The sequence below is a fragment of the Chrysoperla carnea genome, chromosome 2 (assembly GCF_905475395.1).
Source record: "Chrysoperla carnea chromosome 2, inChrCarn1.1, whole genome shotgun sequence".
Classification (NCBI taxonomy): domain Eukaryota; kingdom Metazoa; phylum Arthropoda; class Insecta; order Neuroptera; family Chrysopidae; genus Chrysoperla; species Chrysoperla carnea.
Window position 1 is genome coordinate 79386729 of NC_058338.1, and position 18928 is coordinate 79405656.

Consider the following 18928-nt stretch of genomic DNA (forward strand, 5'->3'; position numbering starts at 1 on the left):
TATTTTGGTTTATGCTATCATCGAATGTGAATAGCTTTCAAATTCACCGTATTTTTCTAAAGATAAGATAGACACAATTCGATGAGCTATTCGCAATCGACAATCGTTGCAATTTATTCTGAGATTTCTTGATTGAAGGGAACTGCAAGAATCAAAAAAAATTATTCTTCGATATTTCGTGAACTAAATGGTAAAAATGGTTTTGTATTTAACTTAGATTAGTTGTTTTAAATTTGTTATGCATATGTGTAAGAAATAATTTATATCAATGGGTGGAAATTGTAGAGCCAAAAAAAAACAATTTCATATGTAACACTCATATTTGGGCACTCAGTATAAATATAAAAAAAAATTGTGCTTAATTGATTAATTGAATTTAATATGAAATTTATGTTAAATTATTAATTAGAATCGTGCTTAAAATGGAAAGTTATTAAATATTTTATTAAGATTGAGTTTTGTTTTTATTATGAATTTCACCTACAATATTTTGACACTTTGTGAGAAAATTATATGATGACATAATTCATAAAAATAATTTATTTATTCTTCTAACCTTTCTGCGTTGTTTGGTTTTTATCTACTATAAAGTAATAGACAAAAAACAGCCCATGTAAAAAATTCGAATTACAACGAATTTCAAAAGAAAGTAATGCTACCTGAGGGGGCCGATCTTTTAAGTTGGAATAGGTTATCTGACCATAAAATTTTAATAAATAAGGCAATGAGTAGAGTTTATTGTTTAATGATTCTAGGTACCGAGAAAATAACTATTAGAATCATAATAGATAAAACAAAACACTAAAGAAATAGCCAAATCCCTATAAGTTACAGAATTTTTATTTGATTTATGAAGGATTTTTATTTGAATTGACCTGAGTTTTACCTGAAGTGTAAAAAGGAGTAGGTAGCCTCAGAGTCGGAAATGAATTAGAACTGAAGTACCCGGCTGCTACTATTCTTCAAGCTCACCAAAACAACGCAGAAAAGTTTATTTTGGTATTAGTATAATTAAATGAAGAAATTCTCGAATCTGAAAAAATCGTCTCATTCAGGTCATTTTTATGGCTTCAAATTCCCTGGAGGTTTAGAATAATTTTCTAATTTATAAGCAAAAATTAATTAACTAACCATTAATTCTTTCTTTCCAGAAACATGGTGCTGTACAAACAAAATCAAATTCTAGTCGAGGTAAAACCAGATTTACACAAACACAAGAATATCAAGAGTCAGTATTAGATACACGACCAACAAAATCCAAAACTAATCACAACCGATCACCAGCTAAAAGTGAAACTAGAATAATAGAAAATTTCACACCTAAACCACATACAACAAGTCGGGGCCGAACTCAAGATAATCGACGAACTATATATGTCACAACAGTCAAAACACCACCTTCAGTAAAAACACCAGAAAAAAATTATGAAGTTGAAGAAATTTTGGATGATATACCACGAGAAGTAGCAGAACAATATCATTACTCAAGAGCGAGTGCTGAAAGGGCAGCTCAAAATGAAGCACTTTTATCAGCACAACGTGTACATCTACAATCCCGAAGTCGTAAACAAAATTATCAAGAAACGATAGACAATGCTTTACAATCAACCAAGACGGTTGCTGCTACAACAGTCCAACGACAGAGTAAACCAAAAGTGGTAACAAATGATAATCGTAAAGGACGCACAAATTCAAAATCACGTAACAATGTCGTGATAAAAACAGTTCCAAGAATTGATCAAAGCTATTCCCGTGTGACGGAAGTGAGTCAAACCATTAAACCTGATACTGAAACACGTGTCATAGAAGTAACTGAAAATGAACCTGATATCAGTTATACTGAATTCTTATTAGGAAATACGAATAAACCCAAAACAGTACCTAATAATAAACGGCCAAGTACGTTCGATGACTCAAATTTACACTATCGTACAGGACGTAAAATTCAAAGTATTATTGAGCCAGTACGAGAAGCAAGAGTTGCTCAACGGTCTAACTCACGACATAGATCAGATGTAACAACACAATCGACAAAAGAATCTACAATGCCCGATTTGAGAACACCGAAAGGTAGAGGTAATAAAAAAGCTCGTCTTGATTTTGATGAAAGAAAAAGGGCAAAGTCGTTAGATACTGAATCAGTAAATATTGCAACAAGTCGTGGGCGAGGTCGTTTATCAATTACTGATTTACCACAGTACGTATCATACATGAAACGAGTGGAACCAGTACCACCAAAACCACAGGCTGTCAGTCGCAGAGTTGATACTGAAAATGAAACGTTTGACAATGACTATGAAGCCACTCAAGAAATTCAATCAGGAAGCATTATTTTACCGCTAATGAATATGGAACTTCAAAAGACTGATTTCAGAGGCAACCTTGAAACAGCTGCCAGTCGCAGAACTGAAACAAAAGTACCTGTTGAACCAATACAACCAGAAGCTACGTATACAGTACGATCCAGAAATATTCGGTCAACAACTGAAAAACTAAATGAGCCACGTAATGAAGTTTCCTCTCGTCGGGGTAGGGGAAGAACTACTTCGTCACGAACCAGCGATGAAACCAAACAGAATGTTGCACAAGGAGATGTCATACAATCAAGAGGATCATCAACTAGACGCAGTAATGAAGACAGACGACAACATTCATCACGTAGCCAAGCTACTAGGTCTGGACGTCGTAACCCGGAGACAGTAGAACAAAGCACATTCGCATCCAGAGGATCGAGACGTTCAAATACCAGAAATACTAATGATGCAAGTACGACACCGAGATCTGCAAGTCGCAGATCATCGAAAGGCTATGACACCGCAGAAAATACTGCTACTCACAATAATTATCCAGATAAAATGCCATCTCATATGAGGGTGAAAAATGAAGGTAGTACTGAAAAACCATCAAGTACAACTCCACTGACGGATGATGCACCAACTTTGAACACCAGTAAAACAGAGCAAGTAACTGCTGTGGATAAATCATATCCTTCAGATAATAAAGTCACACCAACTAAATCATTAGAATCAATGGATCAAGAACCGAGCGAAAAAGTTATGACAATTATTACACCTCAGCCACCAACAGTTGCAACACGTGGTAGGCAACGATCGTCGTCCACAACAACAGCTTCATCGGCACCACGCAGATCACTTTCTCGTCGTGGTCGAGAAAACGAAAGAACTTTATCATCTACTACTTCTACAACTTTAACAGACGCACCTAAAAGTTTGCGTAGAGGTAGCGTAAAAGCAGCGGATAGTTCAAATTTGAAACGAGAAACTATTAATCGTGGACGAGGATCTGTTAAAGCCAACTTAAAGACAAATAAGGCAAATGATGATGACGAGGAAGAAGAATCTGATAATTATCCAGAACCGTTCAAAGCTTTACTGAAAAAGAAAAAGGTAAGTGATTAATTCCAATTTAAGCCAATTTAATTTAAATTAGACTCAATAAGAATTGCAGTCATATAAATTTGAAAAACAGTAATTGACCCTAATGAAAATTTAAATTCAAGCTTAAGTGAGTTATTTTAAATGAATTATATTACGAAAAATTATAAGCCGAAGGAAAACTTCCTACGTCATATTCTTTCTCACCAGTCGTACTTTTTTGGGCGAGTTTAAGCGCATTATTTGGCCGAATTATTTTGATTATTCAGAGCTTTTAGGAGAAGATGTAAGCCTGGGTTTAAATTTATCTTTTATGACCGTCACGTCGTTATCTACGGATTTCATTCTTTTGTTTGCTCAATGTTCAACGAACTATGAAGTGTTTTTCTTGACATCTAAAAAAAAATAAAGATAAAATTGACTATGTAAAACTATAACTTAAAATTCAAAACGTATTTTTAGGCAAGACAAAATCTTAACCCTTATTTCAGTGACGGGGCACCTGGATATCTTTTGCATTTTCAACTAAAAGAAAAAGTATATTTTACACATTTTAAATAGCTGAGATTTGCTGAAAGCTCTTAACTTTTTGTACTCCATATTTTTTTCTGGTTTGACCCATTCACAATATTTTGAAGAAGCTTAAACATTTTTACCCTCATAATAGGGTGCCGAGGTACCCGGTTACCTCTCGCATTTTCATTTAAAAGAAATAGTATATTTTACGCAATTTAAATAGCTGTGCTTTCGTAAGAGCTCTTAACCTTTTGTAAAACATATTTTTTTAATGTTTTGATCCCATCAACCCATTCACAGTATTTAGAAGAAGCTAAAACAATTTTTATCTCGATAATAGAGTGGGAATGAACCCGAGTGCCTTCACTTCAAAATTTAATAGAATTTAGTTGTTTACATAAAGTAAACTGTATGCAGGTACCCCGGTTCCTCGTTGCTAGAGACTCCAGCAAAAGCTTTCGTTCTTTTGGTATTTTTTTATGACTAGTAGCTAAAAAATGACATCACTTTTACAACAATGATAGAACTATATTTACAAAAAAAAATAACAGGAAACTAATAAAAACAAGTTTTCTGATCACTATATTTACCAAATCAGAAAAAAAGTAACGGAAATTAAAAATTAATTAAATAAAAATGTTGATTACCATAAGTAATTAATAAATATGAAATTAATAAATAATAATACACCTCATTGTTTATAAAATTCTTTAAGAAAATTAACAATAGACAATATTTTTTTTATTTACAATGTCTTTGATCTTCAATTCAATATTCTATGTGTACAGTTGGTAGACGAACATGGTGATGGGTCAAGGCCAAGTACATCGTCTACTATTACTTCACGAACTAGAGATGATCAACATAGTACAACAGCACCGCGTGTTGGTTCTGAGAAAGTTGTTAACACAATAAAAGTATCTTCTTCAACATCAACCACGACTCCTACACCAGTATCAAAATCATCACGAGTTAAATTGAATTCATCGTCTTCTGGCAACCGTTATCGAGTAAGTTATTTAATAACGAAATAATTCTTAAATCTGTATCATTTTAAAAAGAGATAAGGAAAGGATTTTAACCGGTAAGTAGATTCTTATTTTAAAAAATTTCATTGTTTTCTAAATTATTGAGCTTTGGGCTTAAATCTAACAATAAAACTTAAATATTTAAGCCCTACGACAGAAATTTTTCGTAGTACTCGAATTCAATTCTGAATTTGATTTCGAGAGATCTTTGCACTAAAAGATAGCAAAAAATGAGTTTTTATACTGTGAGATTAAATTGTTTAAGAGAGAGAGTCCCATAAGAATAAACATTTTGGAGAAGAAACGGAAATGGAGATTTTCTCGTAAGGCCTATCATTAACGGTAATGAAGTCAAGAAAATTCTGATTTTGTTTATAAAAGAAATGAATTTGGCATCGTCAGTAGCTTGCCGGTAGGAGCGGCTAACAGAAACTGCTATCGACAGGCAAAAATTACGATTTTAAAATATCTTGTAATTTTGGTGTAATAACGGTGCTAATAAAAAGCTAAACAATTAAATCTAGGGTAGAAAGTCGCCATTTTATATTAAAATTGTAAGGAATGGTTCAGAAACTGTCTTTCCTGAATATCCATTCTGGTGTGACTTAAACGGCAAGTTCTGCATGAGAGTTACTACTTGCTTAAGTAACGTATCTCAAAATCACTAGTGCATCACCATTTCTTAGACAAAGTTCCTCGCCAACTTAGATTAAAAAGTTTTATAAGTACTATATTGTCGATTGTTAAGTTAATTCCAGAGAAATATTTTTAAATGGTAAATCCATAAACACCTATTGTTTATGACAAATATAAATTAAAACATTGCTTTCACTAATAATAAATTAATAAAAAAACCATAAATTAATTTTTAATTTGACAAAATTAATTAGTAAAAAACTACAAACAGTTAATTTAAATATCGTAAAGAATGTTTTTTTACCTATTATTATTAATATTTATACTATACGATTAGTAATTAAGATTTTATAACTCAGTTTATTATTCATAATTAATGTTTACTTAAAGAAAAGCAAGTGAAAATAATAACTAACTAACTTAATTGTTTAAATATCTTCCATATGTTGGGTATCAGGGGCTATTTTCTGGGAAATAGTGATCAGTTAGTGATTACTTAACATGTGCTTCTCAGTCATGTTTTCATTCGTAGATAAGTGATAGCTAAACGAAAATGGAATCTATCTCAATAACTGTTTTATATGTAAAAAACCCTAAAAAAAACTAGAAAAATGTCAAAATTTCTCAGAATTGGGAATTGAAATTTTTCCATACTTTAACTGAAATCGGATTAGTTTTTGGATAGCTACCATTTTACCAAGCGTAAGTGAATTTAATTATCAGTGATTCTTTAGTCAACATATTTAGTAAGCGCTTACCGATCACTATTTTCCAAAAAGCAACCAATGTTTCAATTCTTAAATCCATTGCTTTCTGCCAAGTTTGCTCATTCTGGAGCTCAGGGTACTTTAGGTATTGGACACGATGTTATAATTTCAACTCGCTTATTGAGTTATGATGGTAGCAGATAAATAAACGAACTGACTGAAATGGACTTATCAGGTGATTTTCTAATCACCTGCACCAAAATTCAATATATCCTGTTATGGCAAACAAGTGCTTACATTTTATAAAAGTTTTCTTCTTTAAAAACAATGAAGTAGGAAACATTCATGAAGCATGAAAGATGGGATATAAAATAATACTCGTCAATTTTAACAAATTAAAAGCCATAAACATTACCCTTTAAATTTCCAGGGTCGAGGTTTCACATCACCTAAACAAGTAAGTAGCACCTCTACAACCGAAAGTATTGTAAACGAAATTTCAGATGATCAATTCTTTGCAACACTTGAGAAAGCAACAACAGTTGCATCGACACGATCACGAACCGATAATATAAAAACACGTCGACCAATTGCAAATCGATTTGTAAAACCATCAACTACAACTACTGAAAAATCAACTAACGAAAAACAATATAACTTTATTCAACGAAATAAACCATTAAGAAGTACGAAAAAAACAACGGCAGCTGACGAATTAGATAATAATGTAGTTCCATTAACGAATTCAGTCGATTCTACGATAAACAGTAAATATACTACACCGAACTTTAACAATGCTCGTCAAATTTCACCAACGCCAGATAGTACAGAAGGTACTACTCTGTCTCAAAATTCTCAAAAGAAAACACGTAATTTTGTACCAAAAGCAAAAGGTTTTCAACCATCTAAGCAAGTGATAACTAATAATGATAATCCGCCATCAGTGATTAATGGGTATAAAAAGAAGCCTCAAGGAGCAAAAAGTTACAGGAATACTTACACGACACAGGTTAGTATATTTAATTGTAACTTCATGTAGAATTTTCGCGAATTAACGCTCGATTTTCGAGCGGCATTTTATTTCGAGTAGACTAGAGTGGCTTAAATTTTTGACATTTAATTTTAATATTTGGCCGACTTCAGATAGAAATCAAATTCCGTAATATAACCAATAAAGAGTACTACTATTTAGGATTCGTATCAATCCAGCCACCAAAATTCCTTTTGCAATATTACCAGCAAGTCAAAATTTCTTATTTGTTATTCTGTACCTTTCAAGTTGTTATAAAAAAAATTTAAATTAATTAAATCAGAAAAAGGTTATATTCCTTTTCTTTCCTATATAATAAAACACACTTTGTAGTTTCAAATATTTAAGTTTATCATAAAAGGGTCATTTTTACTCCGCCTAGGGCTATGTGTTTGATCGGTATGTATATATGTTCATCTGTTTCAAAATGAGGTATCGTTGAAAGCAAGTTGATCGTCCGGTGGTTACAGGCCACTTGTTACAGGTCATGAACTGAAAACAAATTTTAATTAATGATACCGTGTTAGGTATCAAATGAAAGGGCGTAATTAGTACTTTTCAAATATATATAGTTATACTTTATCACGAAATTAAAATCGCAAAATAATTTAAATAAAATAAAGATCAAAAATTAAAACCACGGGACCTCAATTCCATCCTGTGGAAAAGAGGTCCCGGGGTAATGACGATTTTAATTATCATGACAATTTCAAATTAAAATATTTTCTTGTTATCATACTTTTTAGAGTGTGATTTTTTTCATATACGGTATGAAAGTATAGTGAGCAGATCAGTGAGATCAGTGAGATAGCCGCGAATTTTGTTTTTTAACTTTATTTATTTAAAAAAATATAACATCACACTTTTACCTGCAACTAATGGCAATTTGGCAAACAATTTACCTACCCCAAATTTTTGCCAAATTTCATATTAATTATCAATTAGGAACATTGTTTAATATTTTTCATTAAAATTTTATAGATACCACAGGTAGTTGCAAAACCATCTGACCACAAATTTAGCGCAAGGTATCGAAGTGAGCTAATAAGATCAAATAACTTTAGAGTAACTAGTACACCATCGTATACACCAACAGTTCCAGTTATTAGCTCGTCACATCGGATTGCCAAAAATGACGTAAGTACTTTCTTCCATTTTTATAATATTATTTCTATTTAAAAAAAAAGCCAAATTTACCTGCTTTTCTATTTTGAATTGACAGTTAATAATTTTAATTTGTCAGTGTTTTGAAGATTTTGTGACAAAATCTATAAAAAGTAATTAAAATTACGGAAAATGTAGAATAATGGGTAACATTTTTCGCTTTAAAATCTAGTCTCCTTACAATCCGGTCGTTCTATTTTGATAGAAAAATGTGGTGGATCGAAATAATTCCGATAGTAGAGAAATTCACAGGATACGTTTTCGGTTCATCTAAATAACAGTATTTCTAAAAAGCAAATAATGTTTAAACTGACAAAATAAAATTATTATTTTAAATATAAATTTTAAAATTTAAATTAAATAAATTTATGACTAGACAAGGACTCGCTTAAAACAAAAATTAAAAAAAAATAAATAAATAAATTTAAACTTTTAAGAAAAATATAAAATAAAATAAAACACAATCGAAAATATTGACGGGTGGGTAAAAAGAAATATTTAAGATTTTTTGTAAAAAAAATATAACTAAAAAATTTCAAAATTTCTATTTCCAACTTTACTGACACAATAATCTTTTCTAATTTTCCTTACTATCGTTTAATTTTTCATTTCAATTTTCATTTCATTACTTGTGTGAATTTTGTGTGTGCAAAAAAAAAAAAACCAAGACAATGACAGAGGACATTAAAAATTGATAGGTATTTAGAAAAAATTATATTTTAAATTTAAAATATGGTCATCAGCATAAAACAAAAAATTTATTTTTTGTTTTAACATAATTTGAAACCAAGAGAGATATCGCTGTTACAAAAATTAACTACTTAGAAACTTTCCTAAATTTCTTCTTCATCTTAGAACTTTTCTTAAAGCTCTCAAAAATAATTTTTTATGCTGGTGGCTATATATTTTATTCTTATTATAAATATAATTTTTATGTTTAAAAAAAAATTGTTTTTTTCTATGAAAAATATTATTGAAGAGCAAATTTTGAAGGCTTAATATATTAAAAATTTATATACTTAGAAATAATAATTTGAAATCCTAATAGTTTCTGATAATAATCTTGTATAAAAGCAACGATAAACGTCTGGTGCTTTTGACTGCATAGAAAAGGATTTATATGACGATATATTTACATAAACTTCTCCCGGGTTACTTTTATGATATTTATATTTTGTACTGAATCGTTGTGGTAGATACTCTTCAGTTTTAGCCAATTTAATATCGATGTGCAAAGGTCTTGTAATTTGCCCTCGAAAGATTTAACCAATTTCTATTTAAACGAGCTTTGATTACACAAATGAAAATTTCATCACAATTTTCGATTTAGCTTTCCACGAAATCCAATGGAAATAATTTCTTCTGGTAGAAACTACACCTGGTAGGGATCAAAAGATAATAATTGCAAAATTTTTTTGTGAATTGTCCCAAGAAAGGGGCATCTACGCTACTCAAACTGAAACCTGCAAATTTCATGTGTAGCGTTTATTTTTTAATTATTTTCAAAAGAGGAGGAACATAAACCAAATACTTTCATAGAAAAAATCAATTTACAATAATTGTATATAATAATTAATATTTTTGGCATGAAATTAAGAACATCGAATTCTGTCTTTGTCAAAGGTTGATGGTATTGAATCTGTGAACAGTGCGGATTTTCGTTGGTCTCTTAATCATTTGTGACAGCAAAACATTTAAATCATCACCGTTTCCACCAGATTAGCAACGAGTAAAAAAAATATGTTTGTTTTTTTTTTACACAATATTGTTATACATCATCGCCCAAACGTTTGATGTCTTTTTTTCTATTTTTATCATAATTACACTTAAAATATTATTTTTGCTCACAAAAACTTGTTACTAACCAAATTTTTTAAATATATGTACATTTTAAACACAAATCAAATGCCATAATAACATAATTTTCATCATTTAAAATTCATTTGAGTCCCTCGAGTTGAAGAAGAATTAGTTGGCATCGTTTTTTAGTTGCATGTTTTGTAGTTGAACTCATTTTCATCAAATTGTTAGTAGAATCACGTCATTAAATATTTTTTTTCAAGATGTGGGGTAAATATTTATTTGTGTCATTTTTATTTTTATTTTTTCAAATTAAATATTTATATTTTTTTAATGTATTTTTGTATTTAAATAAATGGAATATGGCAGATAAATTTGGCTTTTTTTATCCCTTTTTTAGTTTGCCATATACGGTATAAAAATATAGTGAGCAGATCAGTAGCATCGATAATTAAAATTTGGTAAAAGTAAAAAAAAACAGTTTGTTGTATTTCATTTTACTCATTTTATTTATTAAAATATAGATTGACTCTTAAATCCCGACGAGCAACATAAGTTGAGTAGACTCTATAGTAGAGAGTGGAGAAATTACGAACACTTAAGAAAAAATTGGAATTGTGCTTATCCTATTGTAAAAAATCAAATTCTGATTAATTTCGTTTTGGCATTAGTTATCAGGCTATTATACAGGGTTTTTCAGCAAAGCACGTCCATGGGGCGTTTTTAAAAGGAGTGCCCACATTTACTTAAACAATGTCAAAGTAGCTGAAACAATATTCTTATTATAAATTTCGATTTTTGCTCCAATTTCCTAGATCAGTTTTTTGTATTGACCAAGTAGTCATCATCAGTAAGAATTAGCTAGTGATTACTCTTATTATGAAGGGTAGTCGAAAATACGTATTATAAAAATACAAAAAACTGATCTAGGAAATTGGGGCAAAAATCGAAATTCATTTCGATATATCCTAGAGTTCTCATTTATTATCTTCGATAATATTTATAATATTCTTATTGGTTCCATTTAAATATTCTTTTTTATTTGTTGGGAGATTATTTTATGTAATAAGAATATCACATGGATAATGTAATAAGAATATCACATAATAATAAAGTATCATATCTATTTATAAAACGACAAAATAATAAGTAACTTGTATAGACATGTAATTTGTTTTCCCACCAAATAAAAAAGTATATTTAAATAGACAAATACAATCAGAGTACAATCGTAGGCGCTCCGAAGATCTTATTCGCTTGCGAGGGCCTCTATTAGCGAAGTTGTTGCGGCTATTACAGGACACTATTTTTGGGCAGCAGGCATGATAAACGCATGGGCCTGATAGTGTATCACGACTATTGAAGGAGCTGTCATAGTGGAGAGGAGGAATAGACAATTTTCTCCGTAATTGTCCAGCTCTTGCCATGAGGAGATGAACTTATTTGAGCCTGTCTTTGACGACCATCTCGACTTAAAGTCCTTAGACGTCAGAGCACTCCTGCAGTTCTTAAACAGCTTCAAATGGTTCATAAAGTGGCCGAGGTTGGGCCAACCCTTTTTCGGTATCACAACGATCCCTTTGGTCTAAGTGTGTCCCACCCCAGGACAGACACTCTAACCTTACCTGTATATATATCTTTATATTTCCTAAGTAAAGTGAAATACAATATTTCAACTTATAACTACTGATCTTTGCCACGTCAAAACTGTTAAATGGACTCAACATACAATCTAAAAACAATTTTATTACTTTCAGATAAACATAAATGATAACGAAACTGATTTGGAAATATTAACAGTTATTCCTTCTAATATACCAAAATTGTATTCGGATAATTTAGTCTTAGACGATAATGCAAACAGTAGTACTACAACCGAAAGTTACATATCGACAACGGAAAAAATCACTATCATAACACCAGAATCAACATCTAACATTGCCACATTACTAACAGTCACAACCACTGAAAATCCCACAGAAAAACCTAAATTAACATCAACCACAGGCAAACCAATAGCTACAACACAAGTACCAAAGACTACAACCATAAAAACGACACCCGTACCATTGACAACAACCACCATTCGAACGACACCTAAGTATGCTACAATAAATAGATTGACTACCACTACTTCTACATTGGCAACCCCAACAACTACAAAGAGAGCTGAAGTTAAACGGCAAGAGGCAAAACTTACATCAACCACACAAACTACACCTACAACAATAATTGTTACGCCAACGACAATTAAACAATCCACTCCAACATACACAACAACGGTAAAATCTTTTATAACAGAAAAAATCTATACTGCAGAATCAGCTCCTCCTAATTTCTTAACTACTTTACTATCAAATTACATAAATAATCCAACAGTTACAACTAAATTCCCGGAAACAACGCGTTCATATTCGACTGTAAGTGAAATTAAATCAATTGTTGCTACAACAACACAATCGAGCACTGATAATGCAAGCACAATGAAGGATATTAAAAAGGAGAATGTTGCACAACAAACAACCAACACAAAATCAATTGAATCCGAAAATTTAGTCGTAAAAAATGTGACACCAATACCTAAGACTACAAGCACTACTTTATCAACTCCATCAATTATTTCTGCACTTAGAACTATTTTACAAAATAATTTCCCAAGAGCATCCAGAACTTCGCTTAGCATATCAAATTTAAGCTTACTTCCTAATACACCACCACCGACTACGACAATGAAATCCGAAACACAAGCACAATTTTCTTTAGATACTGCTTTTTCTGAATCTTCAACTAATTCTATACCAATCGAATCAACAACCGTAACTTCGACAAGCTCAATTTCTCCAACTTTGACAACTCCAAAACCTACTACAACTCCTATTCCTTTAACTACACCACAAACTACTTCTGCAAAGCCTTCATCAACTCCAATACCTACAACGACACCCCAAACTACTTCTACTTCAACAACTCCAATACCTACAACGACACCCCAAACTACTTCTACGTCAACAACTCCAATCCCTACGACTTCTACGACTAGTACGACTTCTTCTAGCACTCTCACTACCACAGAACCTTCTGTAACTACAACTGCACTTCCTTCTTCTTCATCTTCAGAAATTTTTACTTCCGCTACAAGCCCAACTCCTTTTACATCCGCTCCACTTTTAACTTCATCACCTCCATCAACTTCTACATCAAAAAAACCTCATACCGCATATCCTACAGCATGGGCACCCCCGGGCTATGTTCCACGATTTGCAACACGCCCATCAATTGCATTATTAGGAACAATGAGTAGTACTACAATCGCACCATCATCACAAAATGATTATTATGTATTTGGAATTTTACCAAATAATACAGTGGTACGTAAGAAACCAAGGTTTTTATCAGCAACTACATCAAGTCCATTTATTATATTTGGAATATTTCCAAACAATACAATTGTTCGAAAATATCCAAATGGAACGATTGTGCCAGATGATGATAGTTCCGATGTAGAAATAACCGATTTATCTGCGAATAATTTAAAATATTCATTACAAACTGGTATTAATATAACAACTACATCCAGTGAAGCTACAAATAATATTATGATAACAACATCGGCCGCTTCTACTAGTACTACTACTACCATTACTAGCGTTAATACACTTCTGAATCAAGAAGATAGTATCCAAGATAATTTAATTGATAATACGGTACTTAAAAATATCTATAACATGAATGGAATGATGGGCCATTTTTTTAAGACCATATATAGAGCGTTTTAACATTATCAAGGGTTTTGTGCTGAATTTGAATTGGGAAGGAGCATATGGGATCGTTAGAATAAGTTTGACAAAGCATTGCCTGGTGGACAGTATAATTATTTTCATAGATCAAGCATGTTGGTCGATTTATGGGTATCACATTATCTTTTGGGCATTATTTTCAGCATCAGTTTCTGAGATACTAGGAAATGAAGTATGAGTGAGACAAACAGAGCTAAAGGAAGAAAAGATATTTCTAATTAAAGTAATAAAAAAGAATAAAAAGAAGTTATAAATCCCATAAATCGACCGTATTGATTGTATTCCGAATTGAATTATTTCATGTGGAATGGTTTAAAAAAAATTATAAAGCTTGTTCTTATATTGTTAAGATTAACATTTTTTTAAGCATTTTGTTTAGCGCCTGTAGAATTAACTCCATGTAACTCTAATCAAATAACCAAACATCAAAAACTTTCAAAACAGTTGATTGGATTTTTATTGTAATATTGAATTTTGTATTACAAAATAATTTTTATTGAATATGGAATCGAATTTATTTAAAACTTTTTAAAATTCTTGGACGGGAACTGAACGAATTTTAAGAAGACGTAATTACTGTGTAATATTTATTTACTCGAAGTTAACTTGCAATAGTATTTGTTAATGGTTTGCAGCAATCGAGCGTTTCTTACGTGTCAAAAATCATTCGTAAATCATGAGTCAGTTGCGCCAATGTTTCTATTTGTTAATAAAAAATAAATTGTTAATTAAATAAAACGGTCCATGTAAAAGTTGATTTACAAAATTAATGAATAGACAACATGTATTATGTAAATGTGAGTGTTTGTCAAATAATCGAAAAACCATTTTACATTAATAACATATACGTAATACAAGTTGCCCATTAATTAATTTTTTAAGTCAACTTTTACATGGGCCGTCTCATTGAATTAACAATTTATTAAGAATTAAAATATTAGCGTAACTAACCCACGGTTTACGATTGATATTTGACACCTACGAAACACATTTCGGTAGGTTTTAGCAAAAAGTGAGCGGTTTATGTCATTTTACTTAATCTTTTACATCTTTGATTAAACTACCATATTGATTGTTCAGAAATTGGAACATCGACCAATAAAAATGATTGTAGCCGCAGTTCTTATTGGTTGATTATCCAGATAACCCACAACTAATATTTCTTTGATTTAGAATTTTAAAAAAAAAAACTTAATATTGTTCTGTAATTTTATTGAAATTTAAATTAATTCGATTCCATTAAACTAATTAAAAACTAACGGTTTGAAAAATAAAATATTACAAAATAATTACATTTGATAAAAGGTAACAATAATAATTTTAAGTAAAAACTTTTAGGTACGAAAAATAAGTCCGGCATCATTTACAAATCCCGAGGCGTCGGCTTCAACACATATTTTAAGTCTAACTACAACAAAAGCTCCAAGAACAACGGAATCACTAGAAGTGAAATCTACAACAATTCCACCATTTACGCCATTAGAACCTAAATTACCAACATTGGCAGAAATCTTAGGACCAAAAGTAGTGGAGGCATACAAGGAAATTTTGAATGAAACACGTGCTAATCGAACGACAAACGAAATTGATACACCAATTTCAGTCTTTGATATAAATCAAATGGTAAAATAGGAATGAAGAATGTAATATTGGGTAATAACTTGGAATTATTTTGTAGGAAAAAACATTGAAGGATAATCCTGTAAACTTTATAACGACAATACGACCAGTAACAGTTAACTGGATGCCGATTCAAGGGGTTCCATTTACGGCTGTACCAGCTTCAACCTATTACAATGCAACTAGTTCATCGACTAGTTCGTCAACAAGTACTTCAACGAGTACTTCAACAACCACCACCAGTAAATCACAGATGGTAAGCATTCTATTATGTTTCTTCTAATGTCGAAGCTACCCAAGCGTCAAAAATGAGAGATGGTAACAATTCATGTTATCAATTTTGACCTATCGTTACTGATCGGTGCGTTTCGAATTTTTCATTCTCCATAAACAAATAGTTACTTATAGGTTAGAACCAATGTTTCCTAAAATCGACCTTCGTCACTGTTGACGACCGTGTAGCCCCGACATAAATGACGTTGTAAAATAAATCGGCAATTTATTTCCTAATAAAACTGCTTTTTATTATATTTAACCGGCGAAATCAAACACAGAAAAAGAAATTATTCGTTGAAATTTGTCTTACTATAGACCATAAGCAGTAAAATTAATATTTTTGCTACGAATCACAAAATAGCTTATAAATCGCCATAAGTCTATGTGAACGATTAATTTGATCACGTGGAAGGCATTTTTTGATAAATATACTAGATCGCTCTAATGGTTCACTTAAAACAACGAGGGATCATTTTACTCTGAGAGATCATTAATATAGAGTAATTTCCCAAACTTTTTTGCTTTAGATGTTCTATTGGAAAGTCTAGATTATGAAATTATGATACAAAATATTTCCCAGATTTTTAATTTTAGATGACTGTTTTAATATTTGTGCAAAATGTTTCTGGTGAGAAATATAAATATTTAGATGACTTCTTTAAAGCACAAACGAGGTATCGAAGGAGTATTGAGACAAAATCTTTTCCCAAAATTAAACTTGCGTAATTAAAGTCAGACGTTTATATGCGGTCTATGATTAGAAGTTTAAAACGTTGCGATAATTAACTTGAATTTGACGAATCATCTTTTTCAGATTGATTTTATTCAGAAAAATAGTCCACAAAGTTTTGCACCGACAACAACTCTATCGTCTACATCGCAAACAACAGAACAATTTTTAAGCACAAAATCTGAAACCATTAAACCAAGTACATCCACGGTTCGACATACAACGCCTCGGCCAACTCGAACACGGCATAAAACTACAACAACCACAGCAAAACCAACAACGGAAAAACCAACACCATCCACAAGGCGAACAACTACAACTCAAAGACGTCCAGCTAAAGTTCCTGTGACTACAATTAAAGTAATTGAAACTACAGTAGTACCAACAACTTTGAAAACGGTATCAAGCTCGGTAAAGACGAAGAAAACCACACAATTACCAATAAAAGAGCAATCGATACAAGATGAATTAGCATTTTTAAATAGTTTGGTGAGTTTTTGAGCGTAAATAATTTCCTACTCGGGTTTATTTTTAATTTCCTTTTTTTCACGAAAAACTATCTGTTCGGATTAGTTTTCTATTGTTCGAGTCACTCTTTCAAAACCAATACTATATCATATTGATTTATATTTGTAAAACTATCCAAGCCGCTCACTAATTTTTTGTTGGATCAGACTTATTGAAAAACTTGTTTGCATTTACAGAGAGAAGCATCTTCGGTAATAACGCAGAAACCCAAGAAAGAACAAGAAGATCTTGCAAGCAGAGTAAGTATACAAAACAACTTCAGGCTTTGAGTAATTACTTTTGTAATCAATCAATAATTTACAGATAATATCTTTGGCTATTGGCAATCAAAACAAACCAACCACATCGACAACGAAACCACAAGAATCATCTATTTTTAATCTTCTAGAAGTTCCTAGTTCACCATCTACAACTACGTCACGTACACCTAAAAACCTAAAAACAAACAATAACAGTAACAACAAAATCACTGCTGAAGAAATTAAAACCTTCCAAGAGGATTTGCAATTTTTGAAATTATTGCAAGATTCAGGTTTAGCCGGAACTTTAGGATCTGTAACTAAAGCACCAGTAATAAGTACTACATACGGTAAATCAAATGAGGCATTACTAGCAGCTTTGTTAAAGGAACAAGGTATTGGGCCGGCTGTTCCCCAGAACAATCAATTATTACAAGACTTGCAATTAGCAGTAAGTTAAATCATTTTACTTGTCTAAAAACGTATTTTTAATGAAAATTTCCTTTTAGGCTTTACTCGATCAAATAGTAACGCCCTCACCAAAACCAAAACCTAAGCCAAAACCAAAACCAAAACGAAGGCCAGTTACTACCACCACTCAGCGACCCATCTTTGGACTATTCCAAGGTGTACGCAACTGGTTGGCAGGTGCTTTCATTGGTCCAGAATCACAGTATCCACAACAACAACAAAGTAGGCGACCATCGTTAGCCGCTGTAGCTGTACGACCTAGGCCACGGCCTGCAACCACATCAACTGAAGATCCATTTGATGATGAATTTTCAGATTTTGTAGACATAGCTCCTCAAAAACCATCTTCTTCAACAGTTAAAACAGTCAAAAAACCAGCATTACAATCAGCAGCTTCTCCGAATATATTTTCAGATGAATTTGATGAAGATGTTACTGTATTAAAAGAACGCCCAAGATCCATAAGACCCAATACGAAATTAGAAGAGGTTTCATCAACAGAGAAACCAAGAACTAGACAACCAAAATCTAGAAGGAAAACTACAACGACTGCAAGTCCGTTCTTATTCGATGAAGAAGAAATTGTGGATGATGAGCCACCACAACAAGTTCGTGGACAATTAGTCGATGCAGCCATTAATGTCACTAAAGCGTTTTCCCAATTTTTGGGTGCAGCTATTCAGGTATTATATTTCAAGTATTATAGGCATTTCAAAATTTTCTTTTGGCCACACTTCTGAATTGTTATAGAATTGTACTTCTGAATTGTTGTAGAATTGTAGAATTGTTATAGAAATAATATCCAGTTACTTTGAAATTTACATATATTCAAATTTAAAAAATGGTTCCAGCTCCACCATTTGAGCTAGGTTATACCATTCAATAAATTTAGAGGCCTGTCGAATGCTTTAACCCCAAGAAATTTTTGATGTTAACAAAATTAGCTTAGTACAATAACATTATTTCAAACAAGTGAAAATAAACAATTGAC

General features: G+C 31.7%; 1 protein-coding gene across 2 annotated transcripts in view; it reads left to right on the top strand.

Moving 5' to 3' along the window:
• Positions 1–18928, top strand: part of LOC123291639 (mucin-5AC-like) — an 83592-nt gene that overhangs the window by 62959 nt on the left and 1705 nt on the right. Inside the window, exons 2-12 of one of the 2 annotated variants that reach the window (XM_044871988.1) lie at positions 1152–3407; positions 4700–4921; positions 6713–7291; positions 8294–8449; positions 12034–13980; positions 15412–15696; positions 15752–15949; positions 16784–17188; positions 17404–17466; positions 17531–17917; positions 17976–18620. In XM_044871988.1, coding sequence (XP_044727923.1) covers positions 1152–3407; positions 4700–4921; positions 6713–7291; positions 8294–8449; positions 12034–13980; positions 15412–15696; positions 15752–15949; positions 16784–17188; positions 17404–17466; positions 17531–17917; positions 17976–18620 — 7143 coding nt within the window. The remainder of the gene's footprint in view (positions 1–1151; positions 3408–4699; positions 4922–6712; positions 7292–8293; positions 8450–12033; positions 13981–15411; positions 15697–15751; positions 15950–16783; positions 17189–17403; positions 17467–17530; positions 17918–17975; positions 18621–18928) is intronic. The other variant, XM_044871989.1, reaches the window with a different exon arrangement.